The sequence below is a fragment of the Haliaeetus leucocephalus genome, unplaced genomic scaffold (genome assembly GCF_000737465.1).
Source record: "Haliaeetus leucocephalus isolate CR32 unplaced genomic scaffold, Haliaeetus_leucocephalus-4.0 Scaffold406, whole genome shotgun sequence".
Lineage (NCBI taxonomy): Eukaryota > Metazoa > Chordata > Aves > Accipitriformes > Accipitridae > Haliaeetus > Haliaeetus leucocephalus.
Genome location: NW_010972842.1, coordinates 9,411,623 through 9,429,263, shown reverse-complemented (window position 1 = coordinate 9,429,263; position 17,641 = coordinate 9,411,623). Strand labels below are relative to the sequence as shown.

The following is a 17,641-nucleotide window of genomic DNA, read 5'->3' as shown; positions in this document are numbered from 1 at the left end:
TAGAGATTAAGGTTATCATTTGTCTTTAACTTTCCCACCATCATCGTTGTCTCAGCTAAGATAGCTTTAAATTTGATACTGGAAACAGTAACAGCATACACATATCAACCTGAAAATATTCATGTACATGATTAACTGTAACACAAAAATAATCAATTTCATCATTCGTGATCAAAACCTTCAAAAGTTAAGTGAAATTTAAATAAGTTCCCATTTTAAAGAATTTCCTGGTACTTCGGTCCATTTTTCTGTTTCAAGAACAATTACTTGAGTAATGATTCACAATGTTGCTGTTTGGATATTTTATCTTATTTTTGAGGTGACTCCACCTCTCAATTTAGAAACTATACATAGCTCTACTGGGAATAAAAGGAAACCAGATTTCAGAAATATTATGTTATAGATATCAGAAACCTTGTTTCAATAACTGAAAATGTTAGTTACTAAGTCATATTCCTATTGTCTATGTAACGGGACTGAATACAACCATTATTATTTAAAGCTTTTTCAACAAAAAAATTAGTATCAACATTTTCTTTGAAATGTCTTCCCCACAAACATTTCCCTGGCTTTAAATTTCACCCCCCTCCACACACTATTTTTTTAATCATTAAATGATATTGTGAATGCAACCTTCTTCTCAAAGTACTAGTAATACCTTTCATTTCCTAAAGACAATGTACCTACCGTGGAAGAGGACATTTGCCACTCAATCTCTCATCTTCTATGTAGCGATGCAATACATCCTGTGACCTTTTCAAGAGCACAGAAAGTGCCATTCTAGAGATGTAGCCTTCCTGAGGAGTTGTGACTTTATTACTGAATGAAAACTGGAGCAATGTTTCAAAACACACCTTAGAAAACTCCTCTCTCATTCGAATATCTATTTCGGCTTCTGTCAAAGTAAAATGTCGTATTTAATTGTGCAGGGTACATGCCAATACAGTAAATGTTGCATTTCAATCAGTTTATTATAATTTGCAAAACGGTTATTGTTCCTCTAGTATTAAAAAATATTAACAGTGATAAGAAAAATATTAAGAATACATTCTAAGAAAAGGTGACTGTGCAACAATCACGATAGTTCAAAAAATAACAGATAAAATATGCAACACATTCAGTTACACGTCACCTACTTGACACTGCTTTAATAATAAAATATACAAAATCAATTAAAAAGCCCCAGCAACCCCAGTTCTGCATCATAAGTACTAATATTTGGTACTGTACAATCCAAATATTTTTCTCTGTAATGGCTTATGTCCATTTTTTTTATCTTTCCCAAAAAACTATAAATGTTTTTTCTTAAAGGCAGAGAAGGTATCTGGTTAGGTACACCATGTAGTTATGTTAAGGTAATTTCATTTTTAAGAACAGGATATTATGTCTGTCTTACAATTGCCTGAAATTATTGTTAGAACTATTTCAGCTGGCACAATACAAAACAGACTATGTAAAAAGTATGAAGTAACATAAGTACAATATTATATATGATACTGACCAAGAAGTAAGGAAATAATTTTTTAAAAATTGCAAGGAATGCTCGACAAGTTCTATGAAATAAAATAGAGTTCATGAAAACAAGCCAGATATCAAACAGTCTATACTGAATACATGCCATGGAACTTCAAGTTTTTATCAGAATAAGTACTTTCAACACTTTCAATACTTTCTAGTAGATTTAAACACCATATCTTTTGTCATTCAGGTACCATACCTGTAAAGGAGGATGACTGAGAATGTATTGAGCCTTTATTGAGCATAGTCATTATTTGACCAACAAATTCCTTAGGAATAAAATTAGCATATGGCAGTATCTCTGTACTGATAAGCTGCACCACCTAAAAGAAATTAAATGTATTTATATTGGTTTTCTGAATATCAAAGTTGTAATTGTAGTATGAAGAAGACAGAAACATTAAACAAGAGACATGCCTAATGAAACTTCACAAAATCTTCCAGTGCTAGCTTTTAAAATGTGCAGATACGTCCAGAATTGTGGTCTTGCATGTAACATTAAACCCAAAATAATAAACTCCCTCCCACCCCCCGCCACACTTTTGTCAAAGCTTCTGAAGCAGTTATCACTCAGATTTCCACTGACATTTGAAGTATGTTCTTCAAATCGAATTTATGGTTTTGAAAAGAGAAGATCTAAGATTAGGAATCTCCCTCTCCCTCCACCCGATACAATATCATCACTATGACATTAACATATATAGCACATGCTTACAGTGTGACATCTGAAAAGCAGAACAAGTGAGTTAATTATCTAAACGAGCTTAAGGCAATGCACATTAAGTGAAATGCTTTCTGCCCTTGGTCTTGATGCTCCCATTCAGGAACAAAGTGGGTTTAGATCTCCATAAGTTAGCGCATTAGAGTTCTGCTCACTGCAGACAGAACCACTCCCGCTTTTCATCCAGACATCTTTGTGTCCCAGCTGCCACTCTGGAGAGATGACAGGCAATCAAACCCACAGGTACTGCTATGTCTTCTCTGCAACTCTTCTCCTTTGTACCCCTCATCCCCAGCCTGCCACATCCCTTTGTCCTGGAGTGAAAGGGGACCAGTCCCTCTTCATTCCAATTATCATCATCTCTTAATTTTTTTCGGCCTTATCCAACCAAACATGATCACTTTTACAATTACAGCGGTCTCTGTACTGCACAAAAAGACATCATTTCTTCATTTAGGCACAAGCTTTTCAGTATTGAGAACACATCTAGAGTGCAACAATGTCATTGCTGACTGAATGCTCCCCCTCAACACAGAAAGGACTCACTTTAGGTTTAATTGTCAGCTTCCTCTGTGGTTTACAATTACCTGTGTAATTGCCTGGCAATAACATAATAAGGAAGAATCAGGTAATGGGTTAGAGGCAGAAACAGATTCTGGTTTAGCCACTTCACACTGTTTTGAACTTGAGTGGACAAGAAGCAGTTTTTGGCATGCCGCTTCCTACTTTTTGCATAACTCCAAAGCAGCCGAATACTGAGCCTATGAATTTCCTGTCTTGCTTTCAAAAAGGAAAACAGTATCACAGAAAAAATAATGAATGGGTAACCTTTCAACAAATTATTTCAGGACCAAATGCAATCTGTGAATGTCACTATCTCATTTTGTTCGACAGTATATTTGTTTTAGTCTCCTTACCTCAACATCAATACTCTCATTCTTCTGAAATTCTTGAATTGAGAGATTATCAGGAGGTGTACTAAAAATGAACATACTACGTTATACTTTTAAATTCACAACACATGTAAGGAGATAAATATAGAAAAATGCATTACATTTAAAGTTATTACATGCATCAAGTTGGTACTATTATATGGTAATAATTAACATTTTAGAATAAAATCTTACAAATAATGATGATAAAAGTGATTTAAAGGAAAAAAGTAGTAAAACACTCAAATTGAAGAGTTACAACTGATGGACCTGATTAAGGACTTGCATCACCAACACCACTTTTAATATGCATCTCAAAGTAATCTCTCGTATTACATGTGCAAAAGTTACAGTATCTGTTCAGATGAGTCTGTGAAGGTATCATCAGGGGATCACAGTTTATTACATTTTACTTTTTCTCTCACTATGCAAGATAAGATATATCTTGTATATTGATTTTCAGCAGTACATCTATAAAAAACTTAATTTTAATTTTACATTTTCTTAAGTGAAACACGTTTTTCATTAATGGGACATTACTTTGTCTTTTTCCTTGATAACTGGAATGATATATTTGTTCTCATTCTTAATTACTTTTATGAAGGGACAAACCCATTTTACAAACAGTAATTCTGAAGATATTCAGAACTTTCTGCAGTTCTTCCATTGTATACAAAAATGTATTTACAGATGAAATGTCCAAAGTGATTCAACCATGAAAATTACCCAATTTACTCAAAACTTTATAAGATCCTACCTTACCTGCTTGTAAATTTGGAAATCTTGTACCATTTGATTGGATGTTTTATGCCATGCAGTTTTCTCTGGTGGAGTTTTATCTCATTTATTGAGTCCGTCCTTGTATTTACTGGACTACTCTTTCAGTAAATTCAAATTTCTTTCCTTTGCTGGATTATACTTCTGCTAAGTTATTGGGCCAAGTTCCTCAGCAGGACAGAAAGAGTAAAGGCCTCCTACTTAGACAGCAATCAAGTACTTCAGCTGATGTGCCTATGTCAGTGTTTTAGTTTGGATCAGACATGGGCTTTTCGAGTTAAACTTTTAGACATACCCGTTTATAAACCTTGGTTCATGTCTGGTCTTGGAGTGCATAGAACTGTTATTTTCGATGAAACTAAACCAAAAAACGTACTCCAAGCTCTCATAGATGCTTGCGTGACAAGAAGCCAGACTAGAGCTACTCTGAAAATAAAACACCCGAAGTGAGCATTCTGCCGGCGATGGCTCCTTATCATGAACTGTTTTGCTCTACAGATCTGCTTCTACTGCTCTTTGAGGGGGGGCACAGAATCAAAGAAGGTACTTCACACAATAGTTAAACTCTGAAATACCTTGCTTATAATCCCATAATCATAGGATTGCCTGCTAAAATCTACACAGATTAAACATACAGTTAGCAAAATTATTAGAAGAAAAATCAATTATGAGCCAATGACAACCTGTGGTACAAGAACTTTCTGAGCTACGTAAATCGGGAAGCTGAAGGAGCATATCATGAAAATATCACTATATGGTCACCTTGCGCTTTTCCTTAGGTATCCCACTAATCCAGCAGAAACAGCAGACAGGTCTAGATGTATGTCTGTTCTGACTTAAGTTATGCTGTTCTCATTTTTCTGACACAGAGCAGAAGTCAGAATCCTCATGCCTATGTCTCTCTGAAATTTAAAGACAGTTGCAAAACTCACTGGATTGCAGGTTTAGTTTCTCCATAGTGTCTGATTTGCACTAAAGGTAACATGTTACTAGAGCTAATGGAATAACTAGTAGCATTAACAACAAAAATCAGAGACAAGGCGCTATAAAAGGTCCGTATAATTTCATATATTGCATTCTCTCCTTTCCCCATAGTTTTACTTTTTGTCTTTTTAAAATAACTACATAACATCTTCCAGCTGAGGAACAGTTTGGAAATTTGACCACTTGAAAGGAATAGTTAGAAATATTGGAATTAAGATTGCCTGTGGTACTTCAGCTTGCTGCTGTTGTGTATGATGCATCTTAAATTAGACGATGCTTTTTTTTTCCTCCAGAGAAACCATCTGATTAAGTACACAGAATGGTCACTGCTGAGAAGGAAGGAAAATGATAGATTCAATCTGCCACAACATTCCCCGCCTAATTTATGGCGGAATAGGCAGATGCAAGGAAAACAGAGCTCTGGACTGAGCAAGGAACCAAGCTGTTCTGTAAGCAGAGGAATCAGTGCAGCATTGTACTGACAAGCAGACTGGCATCCTCTGGCTTATTCCCAAACTCCCGCCCCAGCCCCCAGCTTTTCCTCCACCCCATGTTCCTCCCCAGGAAACAACAGACATGTGGTGGGTAGTTCAGAGCTAAGCACGTGCTCACTGGCAAGGCAGCTGCCAAATATACGATTGTGGACCTGTGCCAGCCTTGTCTCATAAGGGTACTCATCTGGGCCTGTCTTCTCCAACCCACTGCCAATTTTAATGAAAGGCTTAAGAACTTTAGAGGCTTCTAAATCTCATTCAGATCTGGTTAGTTTAGCTAACAGTTGGGGTTTTTTCCCCAGTGCTCATGTATGATGCTGACCAAGCCAAATAAGACAGGCTTTTTCCAAGATAGGCTTTTTTCCCCCCCATCTTCTGGGTGCTTAGCATGAGACACCCAAAGTTCAGTCTGCACACCTACAGCTAATTTTCAGTTTTGACAATTATGACAGTATGTACCAATGTTCGTGCTTGAAAAATAAATATATCTCCCTTCCTCAAAGGGATTTTACGTAGATAACTTCACCCCTGTCCATGAAACACTCAAGTGTTACATGTATGACTACAAAAACCCCAAAGAAGAAAATACGAAATACCATATTTATTCTTGGTTTGTGTGTTAAGCAGTCAGGAAGTTTGGAGTTACATATTGAAAACAAAGAATAAAATAAAATATTAAGTAGCTCTTCAGTCAGTACCTTTGGTAGCACGTAAAGAAGTTAACTATGCCAAACGTTTAAATAGTAAACTGTTATGATGCATACAAATGCAGGTCATGTTGAATACATGGGAAGCTTTCATTCTAACACTTCCTAATTTACGACTGACTGACTTTCTGAGCTGAGGTTTACTTTAAAGAGGTGTTAAGACCTTTCTGTCCAGTCATCCATATCTGATCTGCCATATATGCTACAGATTATGCTACATACTTGTTCATGTAGCACATTACTCCCAAGTAAATAGATTTTTGTAAGGTGTCTATATGAAACATCTATCTAGGGGCCAAAAGCTTTGCTGGTCTGATGCAGTACAGCCAAACTGTACCAGAAGGGTCAAAAGCCAGGGAAGATAAGCGGCAGTGCGATGCAGACTGTTGCTATGTGCAGGCTGTCCTAGGTACAGAGCTCCCAGCCACTGCCCACTGTTTAGGGAGGGCTTTAGAGCCTCATAACAAAGAGCTAACAGCTACCCAGAATCCTGCTGTGCACAGCAGCACGCTGCTCTGAAGCATCTTTTTGGAGAGTATTGATCTAATTCTCTCATGTGAGCACAAACTTCTGCTCTAGTAAATTATATATACACACACGTTTGTTGAATTTTATTTTATACAACGTATTGACATGCTTCCATGAAATCCTCTGGGAAAGAAGAATGATATGAAATAATAAACAGAGCAGCCTCTTACTAGAAGACAACTTTGTGTAAACTAAGTTACATGAAATGTATTAATTTTTAAATGTCATTTTGATTCATAATAAAAATCAAGATTATTGAGCCTCCCGAGCTGTAACTTGCTTTAACAAAAAAGAAAAAAAAAAAAAAAAAAAGCTGAAACCTATTGGTTGGAAATTGTTAATTCTCTATGACAGTAACACTTTCCTTTTTCATTTACCTGGGCTCTTTTGGCTATATTTGAAATTTCTTGATGTACAAAGCTGCAGAGACCATTTCTGCTGTGCTTTGTACTTTTTAAACATCAATGAGCATCTCCTCTCATTCAGCCCCATAGCTGGCTTGAAATCCTGTTTCTGCCTAAAAGACAGAGGCAAGACCATGCAGAGGAGGTTCACTATTTTAAACACAGAGATTCACAGAGCTTTAATTTAAGGGTTCTAACCACAGTGACCTCTTGCCTAACCAATGCCAACTCAGTTTCACTGGTGGAAGCAATATTAGGCTATCTACCCGTGCAGATTTCTAGGACCACAATGATTAGAAGAATTGTAAGTTAGACTATAAAAAAGTTTAAAATGTTGATTAAAAATTTAGAACATCAGTGAAATATAAAGAGTTTTATCTTTCTACTCTATGCTCAGCCAGGTAGAGACTTGGAGAATGTGCATACAAAAATGAGACAGTATGCACTGGGCTATTTTAATGAACAAAGCTAAAGGGAAAAACTAACCAAATCTGTTACGCAGTGTTGCTAGGAGGACTGACTGCAGAAAGACATTAGCAAGTTTTACAGAGATGCAGATGTTTCATATTTAGAACCACCCCAGCAGTGGTTCTAAATTCTTCTAAGCAGTCAGCTTTGAAGAATAAAGGTTTGAAGAGCAGGTACAAAAGGAAGATATTTACCTAGCTTGCATGAAGCCTGGACAGATGATAGCATGGAACATGTAGAACATTAAATAGTGGAAAGTGTGGATTATGAAAAGGTATACAGGAGTAAGGAAGAAAAGTAAGTGTCTTTGTGACAAAACATTTCAGTTTGCTTGAAGCAGACAGCTTAAGAAAAAATTACAGAATGCCAGCATAAGAAAGTCAATGTCAATTTTCAGTTCTAACTGTATTCAGGTCTAACTGAATACATCCAACTGTATTCCTGCCACAAGGGATGACACGTTGGATAATGGTAAAAAATCCAGATAATGCAGTAATGCTGTTACTCTGTCTCACCAATAGCCTCGTGGGGTGTCTCTGAATTGCATGTTCCAAATTCTTTGCGCTCCAGAACATTTTCACTCCATGCTGGTCTTGAGCAGCGTAGCCAGATTTGTACACTTCTGCATCTGACTTAATAAACCCCCTGTCCTGCATGGCCTATTTGCAAGTTGGAAAGCCACCAGGGGTGACTGGCTCGCAGTCACAGTAAGCCACAGTTATGGTCAAGCAGGGTCACTAAAACCAAGTCTAGTTTACAAGTCACTAATCTAAGAGCACAGGGTGCTCTCATCTTCTCATCTGTGGCTTGGTTAATTGATTTTGGCAATGCAGACAAAAATCCATGTATTACCAAAAGTTTTAAAAAACACAACTCATTGTTAATATAAATAAATCAGTGAACACACTGAAAACCAGTTTTTCTATCCCCTAGCTGGCCTAAAATAAAGGACCAACATGGACAGTTGGAAAGGAAAGCACATTCCCACTGCCGCCTTCTATAATCTGAAGGTTGACATGCACCTCAACTCAGCGATAAATTTTAGCTGTTACTTTCAAAACAGTGAATAGGTTCTCCCAAATTACTCTGGAATAAGACACCACTATGATTAACATGTATTTTCTATCAGAACTATAACAAAGAAAAAAATAATCAAAAGAACACAGTAAATTCGAAAATTCTGAATTCAATTTACTTAGAAATAGAACAACTACAAATGTAAGAGACTGACTATACTGCAATTGCAATCCATGAAAAGCCACAGTTTAGAAAATTTTAACACAAAAGGGACAGGTTGCCCTACTTGCCAAGGCTAGTTTCACAGCATCTTGCACAGAAGTGCAAAGGACTTAACCAAAGGAAATCAGAAGAGAATTACCTCAACGTGGGGAACTTCCACAGCTATCTCTAGAGCCCTCCTTGCATCACAGCGAGAGAGGCACGCTTCAGGAGCATTGTGAGGGGGAGGAGGAGGAAGAGGATGAAGAAAAGGAGAAATGACTGCTATTACTAATCGTCCTGACTACTGACATGAGGCAGATGTACTCCCTTCTTAGCTTTAACTTCTTCTAGGACCGCAAGGCTCAGGCTGACAGAACAGAAAGGCTATCTATCCTAAAGCTACCAAGGGATAGGGCTCTAACTGTAAGCAGGAGAACCATGCACTTGGTAAGACACACTGCTATTTAGAAAAAGGTGGACATTAGGGGGGGCAAAGAAAAACCCAACCCCAAACCAGATGTTCAATAGCCATAACATATAAGCAAAAATCATCTACTCCTAACAAGCTGGGAAAGAGTAATGGTAACGGCCATTAATTAACAGGCCAAATTATCCTGCTGTAGCCATATGGTTCTATAAACCACCAGCCTATTTTTAATATTTTAAATTCTTTTGAACCTTAAAGCTTCTAAGTGAGAGAACAGAAAAGTTTCGTATAACTTTTCCAAAGACATCTTTAATTCTGATGAAAATGCTGATCTCCAAACCACATTTTATACATATAGAATACACTCTTGTCTCTGAAGAGGCAAAACCAGACTTAAGTGAACTCAGACAAGTTTTAGGGCATCATAAATATTCACAGAAGTACTATTTTTCCTTTACCTCCAGAGAATATTCACCCATGTATGACAGCTGGCAAAACCTATTAGAATTAACGACAACAGTGATTGTTTCTAGTAAGCAACATGTTAAGATGGAATTTCTATGGCTGGACAATTTTCAAGAAAAGTATAAATCAGTCACTGTAAATTAAGAAAAACAGACAACATATTTGGCCAAAAAGGTCATGCAGATGACAGTGGATTATCTTGAATTACATTGAAGATCTGTGATAATCTTCCTTGGATTTATGAATGGTTAATACCCAAAAACTGTAGCAGTGCCAGCCTGGGTCAGCTAAAAACATGCAAAATGGATATGTTTCATTTGTTTTGCAGATATTTAGGAATAATTCATTTAGAGCAAATAGTACTATGTATTCCCAAAGTAACTTCTAAGTGAACATACATTCTTCTACAATCAGCTGAAAAACCTTCATTTTAATTTTGTAAACCAAACAATGATATTGATTATGGGTTGTTAACTGATCTGGACTGCCTCTTTCAGAATGGCAGCAGGACTACTAACCACAGCTGAAAACAAAGCCAGACAAGATACTGCAAAGATTATTTTCAATTAAAGAAACAGTGAAGCATCAAAACAAAAACTTAGATTAAAGTGTCTTTTATGTAGTCTTGATGAGCTTTTCTATTTTAAGGTCCTCCTATCTAATAATATTTCTTTGAAGTAAATGCAAAAACAAAAGAAAGGTTTTTCATTCAATTGCCATGTAACCCTACTGATGAAACTCCAAACCCTTTCATTATTAAAAACATTTTCACTAACAGATGTGTCTTTAAAATTAAGTTTCATTGGTATTTATATTTTGTCTGTTTTGGGCAAGCTGCTACTTATTCATCATTAGTAAATACAGCTGTGTTTGGTTGCTGATTTTTGTGTGTTTGAAAACTATACACACACAAACACACAGCATATTAGTGTTAGGTACAGAAGAACCCTACTGTTTTCCATTAAAAAGAAAGACTGTTACTGAAATCAGCATACACAAAGAAAATCAGGGAATTAAATTTTTCATATTCCACATTGTCCTTTAACGTGAGACACTATTAGATATACTTAAACTACTCCTAAAAGATGCTTACCCACAGATGTTCACAGAAGATGGAAATTCCATACCACTCCTAAGCAACCTTCTACAATACCTTACCTTCCTTACAGTAAAAGGTTTCCTTAAAGTCTAGCCTAGATAATCTTGCTGTACTGAAATCCATTTTTACACATTCTCAAGGGACAATAAAAATTCTTCTCTGGAGCAATCTTTTACCATATTCTGAAGACCTACCATGTCTTCCTAATGATATATTCTTTTGGTTGAACAAACTAATAGATCAGATTGTCTAAGTCTCTTATTGTTATTATTTTTCACTTCTGGACTTTCTCAACCTGCCCACATCTACAGTGTTCCATTCTTGAGAGATTATGCATGTACTTATACATCTGCCTGTCTGCCTAGTTACAAACCTGACTATTTAGCTACACTTTTCACAAAGTATTATAAATAAAGTGTGGTTAATTATGAAGGTGCAGTCAATTTATCTTGGGTAGAAACAAATGCAAGATAACTACGGGCTTCTCAGTGAACTGCAACATAAGAAATAACTTTCCAAAATTCATTGTAAGTGGAATATTTCAAGATGGAACTCAAGAGAAATACGTATAGTTAATGGTGTTCACCTTAACTAAAAAAAGTTATTGTTGCAATTCTGTTCAAAGTGAAAAAAGGAACAAATTGAGCACACATCAGTAACTCTTTATAAAATCTACAGTAAACGTCCTTGGGAGTCCATACAAATTCCTTGGCCTAATCAGAAAGGTTATGCCTTGTATTCAGAGGTCCATTGAGCTCCTTCTTGCTCTGACATTCACATTTTGAATGAAGTTTTTTCTACTACTTTCTAAAAAGTATACTTTTTTGAAGTAGACAGTCTGGTTACCTTCTTTTCCTTCATTCATTAAAATAATTTTCAGATATCAAATATCTCTAAAGATAAAACTATTTTTACTGAACTCTACTGACATATTTACTGAACAATTTACTTACAAATATTTTTCAGTATTAAAAAAAAAAATTAAAAAAAAAAAAAAAAAAAAAGGGAAATTGTGTTTACCTTTTGGTGAATAAAAAGTCTTCAAAAGTATTCGCTAGCTCTGGCCACATACTGTCAAATTTTCCAGAAGATGCATGCTGCCTTGCAACAGGTAGTCCAATAGAAAGAACTTTGAGAAGAGAGGAAACAGCTAGCTTCCATGTGCTTTCAGAAGGACAAGAATATTTCAGACTAAGAGGTATTCTTAGTGTCTGCAAAATGAAAGTTAAAACAAAATTTATAGTTGCTCAGACAAATCTAAGAATACCACAGGTTTCTGCAAAAGATCTTGGCAGACACTGTCAGAGATGATAGTACACATCCCTGCTGGTATATGAGATGTTCTTTTAAAAAAATAATTATAAAGATGATTTACCATATACCAGCTGGCTAAAGCACAGGTCGGTTGCCAAGTACAAGGTTAGAAGTCAGAGTTGATCCGTTACCAACTACACTATGAAATTACATATTAATTTTCTTTTCCTCTATTGCCATCCACCACTTCTGCTAAGCCTGACAAATGGGCTTTCCTAACATCTAACAGATTGCAGGCAGTTCATTATGATCAGTGTATTCTGAAGAGTTTAGTCCTGTTCCTAGAAAGCTATCCCAAGTGCTTCCACAGTAAAAAAAAAAAGCCTCATAAATTTAAACTTTTCCTAATATGCAAAAGTTGAACTGTATACATAACCACTGCAAGACACCTGGTCACTGCTGACTGTTAAACCACATGAAGATTAAAAGCAAAAAGAGTTAGTGAAATTCTAAGAAAAAGGCTGCAATACAACTCAAATGTATAGCAGATGAAAACACAGCAAACTAAGTCTTTTAGATAGAAAGACAGCTTCAGTATCCATAAAAGGAAGTGATTTATGAGTTTTAAAACATTAAGCATATGTACTATTTACATTAGATGTATTCCTATCAGCATTGTTAGTCAAATTAACTAGAACCTGATACCAAGCTATCTTGGAAAACTAACTACTTAATTTACATTTCAAATACATAGTGACTAAACTTGGGTATGTTGCATAGGCCCCCAATGCTTTTAGTGAAGTTTCTGACTTGAGAAAAGCAAAGGGTGAAAAGAGGAAAGACTCACTCTTGCTCTCAAGCATGAGTCAGTTGTAATTAACTCCCTATTGCCAAAAATTATGAGAGCTAGGATCTAACCCTAGAGGTAAACAGAGTATTTTCTTCTGCTGCTATTGTTCATAGGGGTCAAATCTAATTCCAGTATCAACATGGGCTTTAGGGACATGAAAAATAATTTTTAAAACATTTTCATCTGCTGCAATAGATCACATCATTATCAACTGTGAACGTTAAAGAAAAGTGTTCATATCAGTTTCACCTATCCCATTAAAACAGAAGTGGAAAATAACTGCATTAACTTTGAAATAAAAATATTTAATTCATAACAGATTCCAAATAATACCACATAACTATTTTAAACACATTCAGGTTTCTAAATTTCTGTACAGGAACAACCTGATGTCAGCCAAGTCATTACAAACAAACCTAGGTCACATACTTTTTTTTTTCCAGACATTTACCACTACTTCTATTATTTACCAAACTTATTTGCTAAAATGGAAACAAGGTCAAAAAAAGTTGGGAGTTTGGCAATTTCACATTAAAGGCACATTTGTGTACCTGTAACATTTCATAGCTACATCAATGACACACAAAGTCATTAAAAGCAAACCAAAAGTAATAGCTAGAGCACACATCCCCAAAGTATGTATGCCAGTCTACAGAAATTGGTCTTTGGCCTCCAATGCCATATTTACTAAGAGGCCTGCTTATCAGATTCAGATGCATAATACTTTCAAAGATTAATATTTTGTGGCCCAACACATTTGTTGATTTTTATCTTAACATTGAAATACTGATGCTGGCATTATCCAGCCAAAGAACAATACACGTAGCCTAATCAATAGCCTTGCAGCTTCAAAAGAAATTACTACCTGCTGCTCATCTTCATAAAATATCAACTTGTTTACTAAAACTTTAAGCTTCCCAGAAAGTGTTTATCAACACTAGCTCAAAATAGAACTCATGATTTTCAATATAAGCTCATTAAATGGAGAGCATATGTAGGACAAACTTTTACCTTAATAATGTTCTGAAGAACTTTCTCCGTTACCACAGCTTTATGGCAAGCTGTTTTTTGGTATAAGTCCACAACGACTTCCAATGATCTCTCAGCAAATGGTACGTAATTCAGTGCTACCCATTCCGCCTAGGAAAAGAAATTAGTAACTTACTGAACTATTAATATGTGAAAACATAATAATTAAGGAACAGAAAATGTATGTTTTGCATTGAACTCTCAGTTTAATGCATGCAAGGTTTGCTAAGAATATGGTCCAAGCAACAAAACTGCAAATACAATGTAGTCTGACTATGAAAATGTACTCTACGTTGAAGTAAAGTACATTTAAGTAGGAGAAATGTTGCAGTCTAGGCAAGACAACTACATTAGGACAATCTTTAAGGAAATTTAACTCACCGGTGCAAATAGTTGTATCTAGTGTGATTCCATTGTGTTGCAGGACAAATAGAATAAGAAAAATTAATACATACATAATAGTTACCTCTTTGATTACACTGAATCAGATGCTCATGCTTAATGAACAGCAGAGTACACAGATAAAAAGAGTTATTGAACATGTCCCATTTCTCTACAGCATGTGCAATTCAAAAATTTGCAGCTTGAGGGAATTTTCTCCATTCAAAATTATTGTGTCTTCTATTAAATTTGATACCACATGTGGGACATGTTATTTTAGACTAATTCACTGGACAAATTCAGACACATTCACTATGTCTGGTGTCCAGGCAAGACCTTTCCTACATGGAGGAACACACAAAGTATAAAAGCAAAGTAGAATGCAAAGGGAGCAAATGAAGATAACAAAAGCATGTAAAAAAAACCCTAATAAATTAACTTATTATACAACATGCACAGCAAAGTTTTTACAGATGGAATAAATGCATCTTGCTAAAACACCTATATCTGAAGCTGAATTGGGTTCACCAGCCAAGTGAAACAAGCAAGTTTTCTAATTGATTACCTGATTATACTTTGCATTTGCAATATGCTTTGTTTCTAGCTGTCCATACTGCGGAGGCTTGCAGGAGAACTCTACAAAGGCCAACAGCTGGTCGAAGATTGCAGGATACATTATCTGCATACTTTCTGAGCCCACACATATAGCCTATACCAAAAGAAAATTAAAAAGCTTAATACGTATCTTGAGCTTTCATATTCAAAAATCTGCATCAGTGCAAGGAGCTCCTAAAGAAAAATTCCCATATAAGACTATGCAAGAGTCATGCTGTATAAAACACAGTGTATAGTTCTAACACTTTAAGAAAAGTAAGTTTTGTTATTTTATTAAAGTAAAATAAGTGGCAAGATACCTGGGTATATATAGTTTAGTAAATCCAGCTATCTCATTTTGTCCAATAAAAGATATCTTTTCTTTACAAACTGTGCTTTGACATGACAGCAAAATGTAAGTCTTATGAAGTAAGTCTCGTCTGTTGATCTCACCCACGTCTTCTTTAAGTTCTACTTCAAGGAACACTTAGATCTCAGAAGTAATTCATACAAGGTTTTTGTAAGTAGTTAAAATTGTGTCTTACAGAAAGGAACATAAAATGAGAATGATATGATTTTGGTATAGCTGAAACTCATAATCTTGCTTTAAAATGTAAAACATTTCAGGAAGGGTGTACTTCGAAGATGTCAATGAAGTATCATGTTGGCATAGGCTAATGATTTCCTGTTGCAATATAAATCCCAAGACAATCTTAGGGGATTTACTTTCAAAGCCAGATACAATGATTCTATGAAGTTACTCCAATTATTTTCCGTCATTTTAGATGTCTTGCTCTTTCTCCCAAAGTCTCTCCTCTCAAAGCTTCAATAAACAGTCTATTTGTTGCTCCACAAAAAGACCCTTATGCTTGTACTATCATTTTTCTCTGGGGAGGAATCAAACCCCCTTTTCATTAACCACAGATCATCCACGACAAGTTGTGGCTGAACTCACTCAAGGTGCCAACAGCTCTGAAGCTGTTCGAGCACGGCCTCCATGCTGGGGCTGTGTCATGAGCTGTGGCAGTCGATGGGCTAGCAAATATCCCGAGTCCCCAGCCACGAGAGGGAGCAAGAGAACAGGGGCTACAGGCACTGTCATCACTAGATCACCCCAAGACCTAGCTGCACCTTCAGGCAATCTACAACCTGCAGGAGAGCACTCCATAAATCATCAGTGGCCTTTCCCTTTTCCTCAGCTTCCTGCAATTCAAAATGCATGTCTAAAGCTCAAAAAGCTGAATCAACATTATGAATATAGTGCAACACTCCTTCTAAAAAGCCATACTCCTTTTCTGGTGCTCAAGTTCAAGACTGTACCAAACTCTGAAGAAGATGCTTTGATGCTAGATACTCACCTGTGTGGCAGAAGACTAAAAGGTTAATTGCTGATCTAAAAGTATTCAACACCATGTATAACAATTTCAGCTGATATACTGCTGCATTAAAGTCACTGCATTAAATTTTAATCAGTTAATGCAAGATTACAAACCTATTAGAAAAGGTATAAAAAATGATTTTATGTACCAACACATGGGTTAGAAAGGGAAAGAGAGCATCCACAAACCCCCGGATAACTTCTGTATAGATGCAACTTACTTGCACTGATGCAACTTACATTACCCACAGAAGACTATCTTAACATCTGTAAAAGCAAAACTTCAAAATACATTTCCCATTCACTCTACATTGTTAGTTGTTGTTGTTGTTATTATTATTATTATTATTGATTTCAGTATCAGTGGAAAATAATTTCAGATGCTACTTTTTCTGTACTGGTGAACAAAATAACTACTTCCTATTTGAAGTTTGTGCACGAGTAGCTTCTTATTCTTCATATTTTATGAAAAAATTTTGTTTTACAAATAGAAGCATTTTCTAACCAGTCTACTGGGGTATTTTCAACTCTAAAAGTTATCCATATAATATTAAAAAAAAAAAAGGGAAGATTAGGTCACTTAGTCTTGAAAATTCATCTAACTAGAACTGCTTTTCAAAGAGGCTTATGCTTCTGACTGACACCAAGTAACTTTTATTTAAGCATATGAAAAACTCAAAAATAGCCTAGTGAAGTGCGTGATGAAGGACGTTGAAAGTATCTTTAAGAGCTGCTTATAAAGCAGAGTACTGTTTACTGCACTCAGTGCACTTATTTACATACTTAAGTAGAGACACACGTATAAATCAAAAAGCAATGGTCAGGCAACAACAAAACACAAACCAACCCTAAAATAAAATACTCTGCAGATCATTGTTGTAAAAATTGACACAGTACTTTAGTTTCAGAAATTTATGCTTTAAAGCATTCTGGTACTAACCCTTCACATTTTTTAATAGTTCAGATTTATCTAACAACTCCCAGTGCAACTATTGTCATGGACTACTGTTTTGGTTTTTTTTACAGCTCTCTGTAGCTAATTCTCTACCATCTTGCCAGCGTCTATAAATATAGCATTGAGTTTACCATACTCATAGCTTAAAAGGTTTGCATCCATACTGCCTGCAGAGGCACAATTCAAATATATCTGATCCCCAAGTATGTATCTGTGTTCCTCTGCCTGATAAGCCAGCCGGCTCACTGCAGAGTTGACCCAGACTCAATGTAGGGAGGCAGTGAAAATAATCAGAGAATTTGGGCTTGAGTACAAACTTTAGCTGAACTACAGTGATGAAGCAAGCACTTATACTACAGCAGTGAAAGACTAGAAAACAAGTTCTAATAACCAATAAAAAGAAAACTAAGAACAAAACAAAGGGTGTAAAATGGGCTCAACACAGCCAAGTCTGA

General features: G+C 35.9%; 1 protein-coding gene across 5 annotated transcripts in view; it reads right to left on the bottom strand.

Moving 5' to 3' along the window:
* Positions 1–17,641, bottom strand: part of MON2 (MON2 homolog (S. cerevisiae)) — a 76,259-nt gene that overhangs the window by 16,066 nt on the left and 42,552 nt on the right. For 2 of the 5 annotated variants that reach the window (XM_010574097.1, XM_010574099.1), the window contains exons 26-32: positions 14,825–14,968; positions 14,260–14,277; positions 13,861–13,989; positions 11,766–11,956; positions 3,157–3,217; positions 1,718–1,841; positions 688–895 (exon numbers count right to left, since the gene is read on the bottom strand). In XM_010574097.1, the coding sequence (XP_010572399.1) occupies positions 688–895; positions 1,718–1,841; positions 3,157–3,217; positions 11,766–11,956; positions 13,861–13,989; positions 14,260–14,277; positions 14,825–14,968 (875 nt within the window). Of the gene's footprint in view, positions 1–687; positions 896–1,717; positions 1,842–3,156; positions 3,218–11,765; positions 11,957–13,860; positions 13,990–14,259; positions 14,278–14,824; positions 14,969–17,641 lie in introns of those variants that run through there. The other 3 variants (XM_010574100.1, XM_010574101.1, XM_010574102.1) reach the window with 2 other exon arrangements.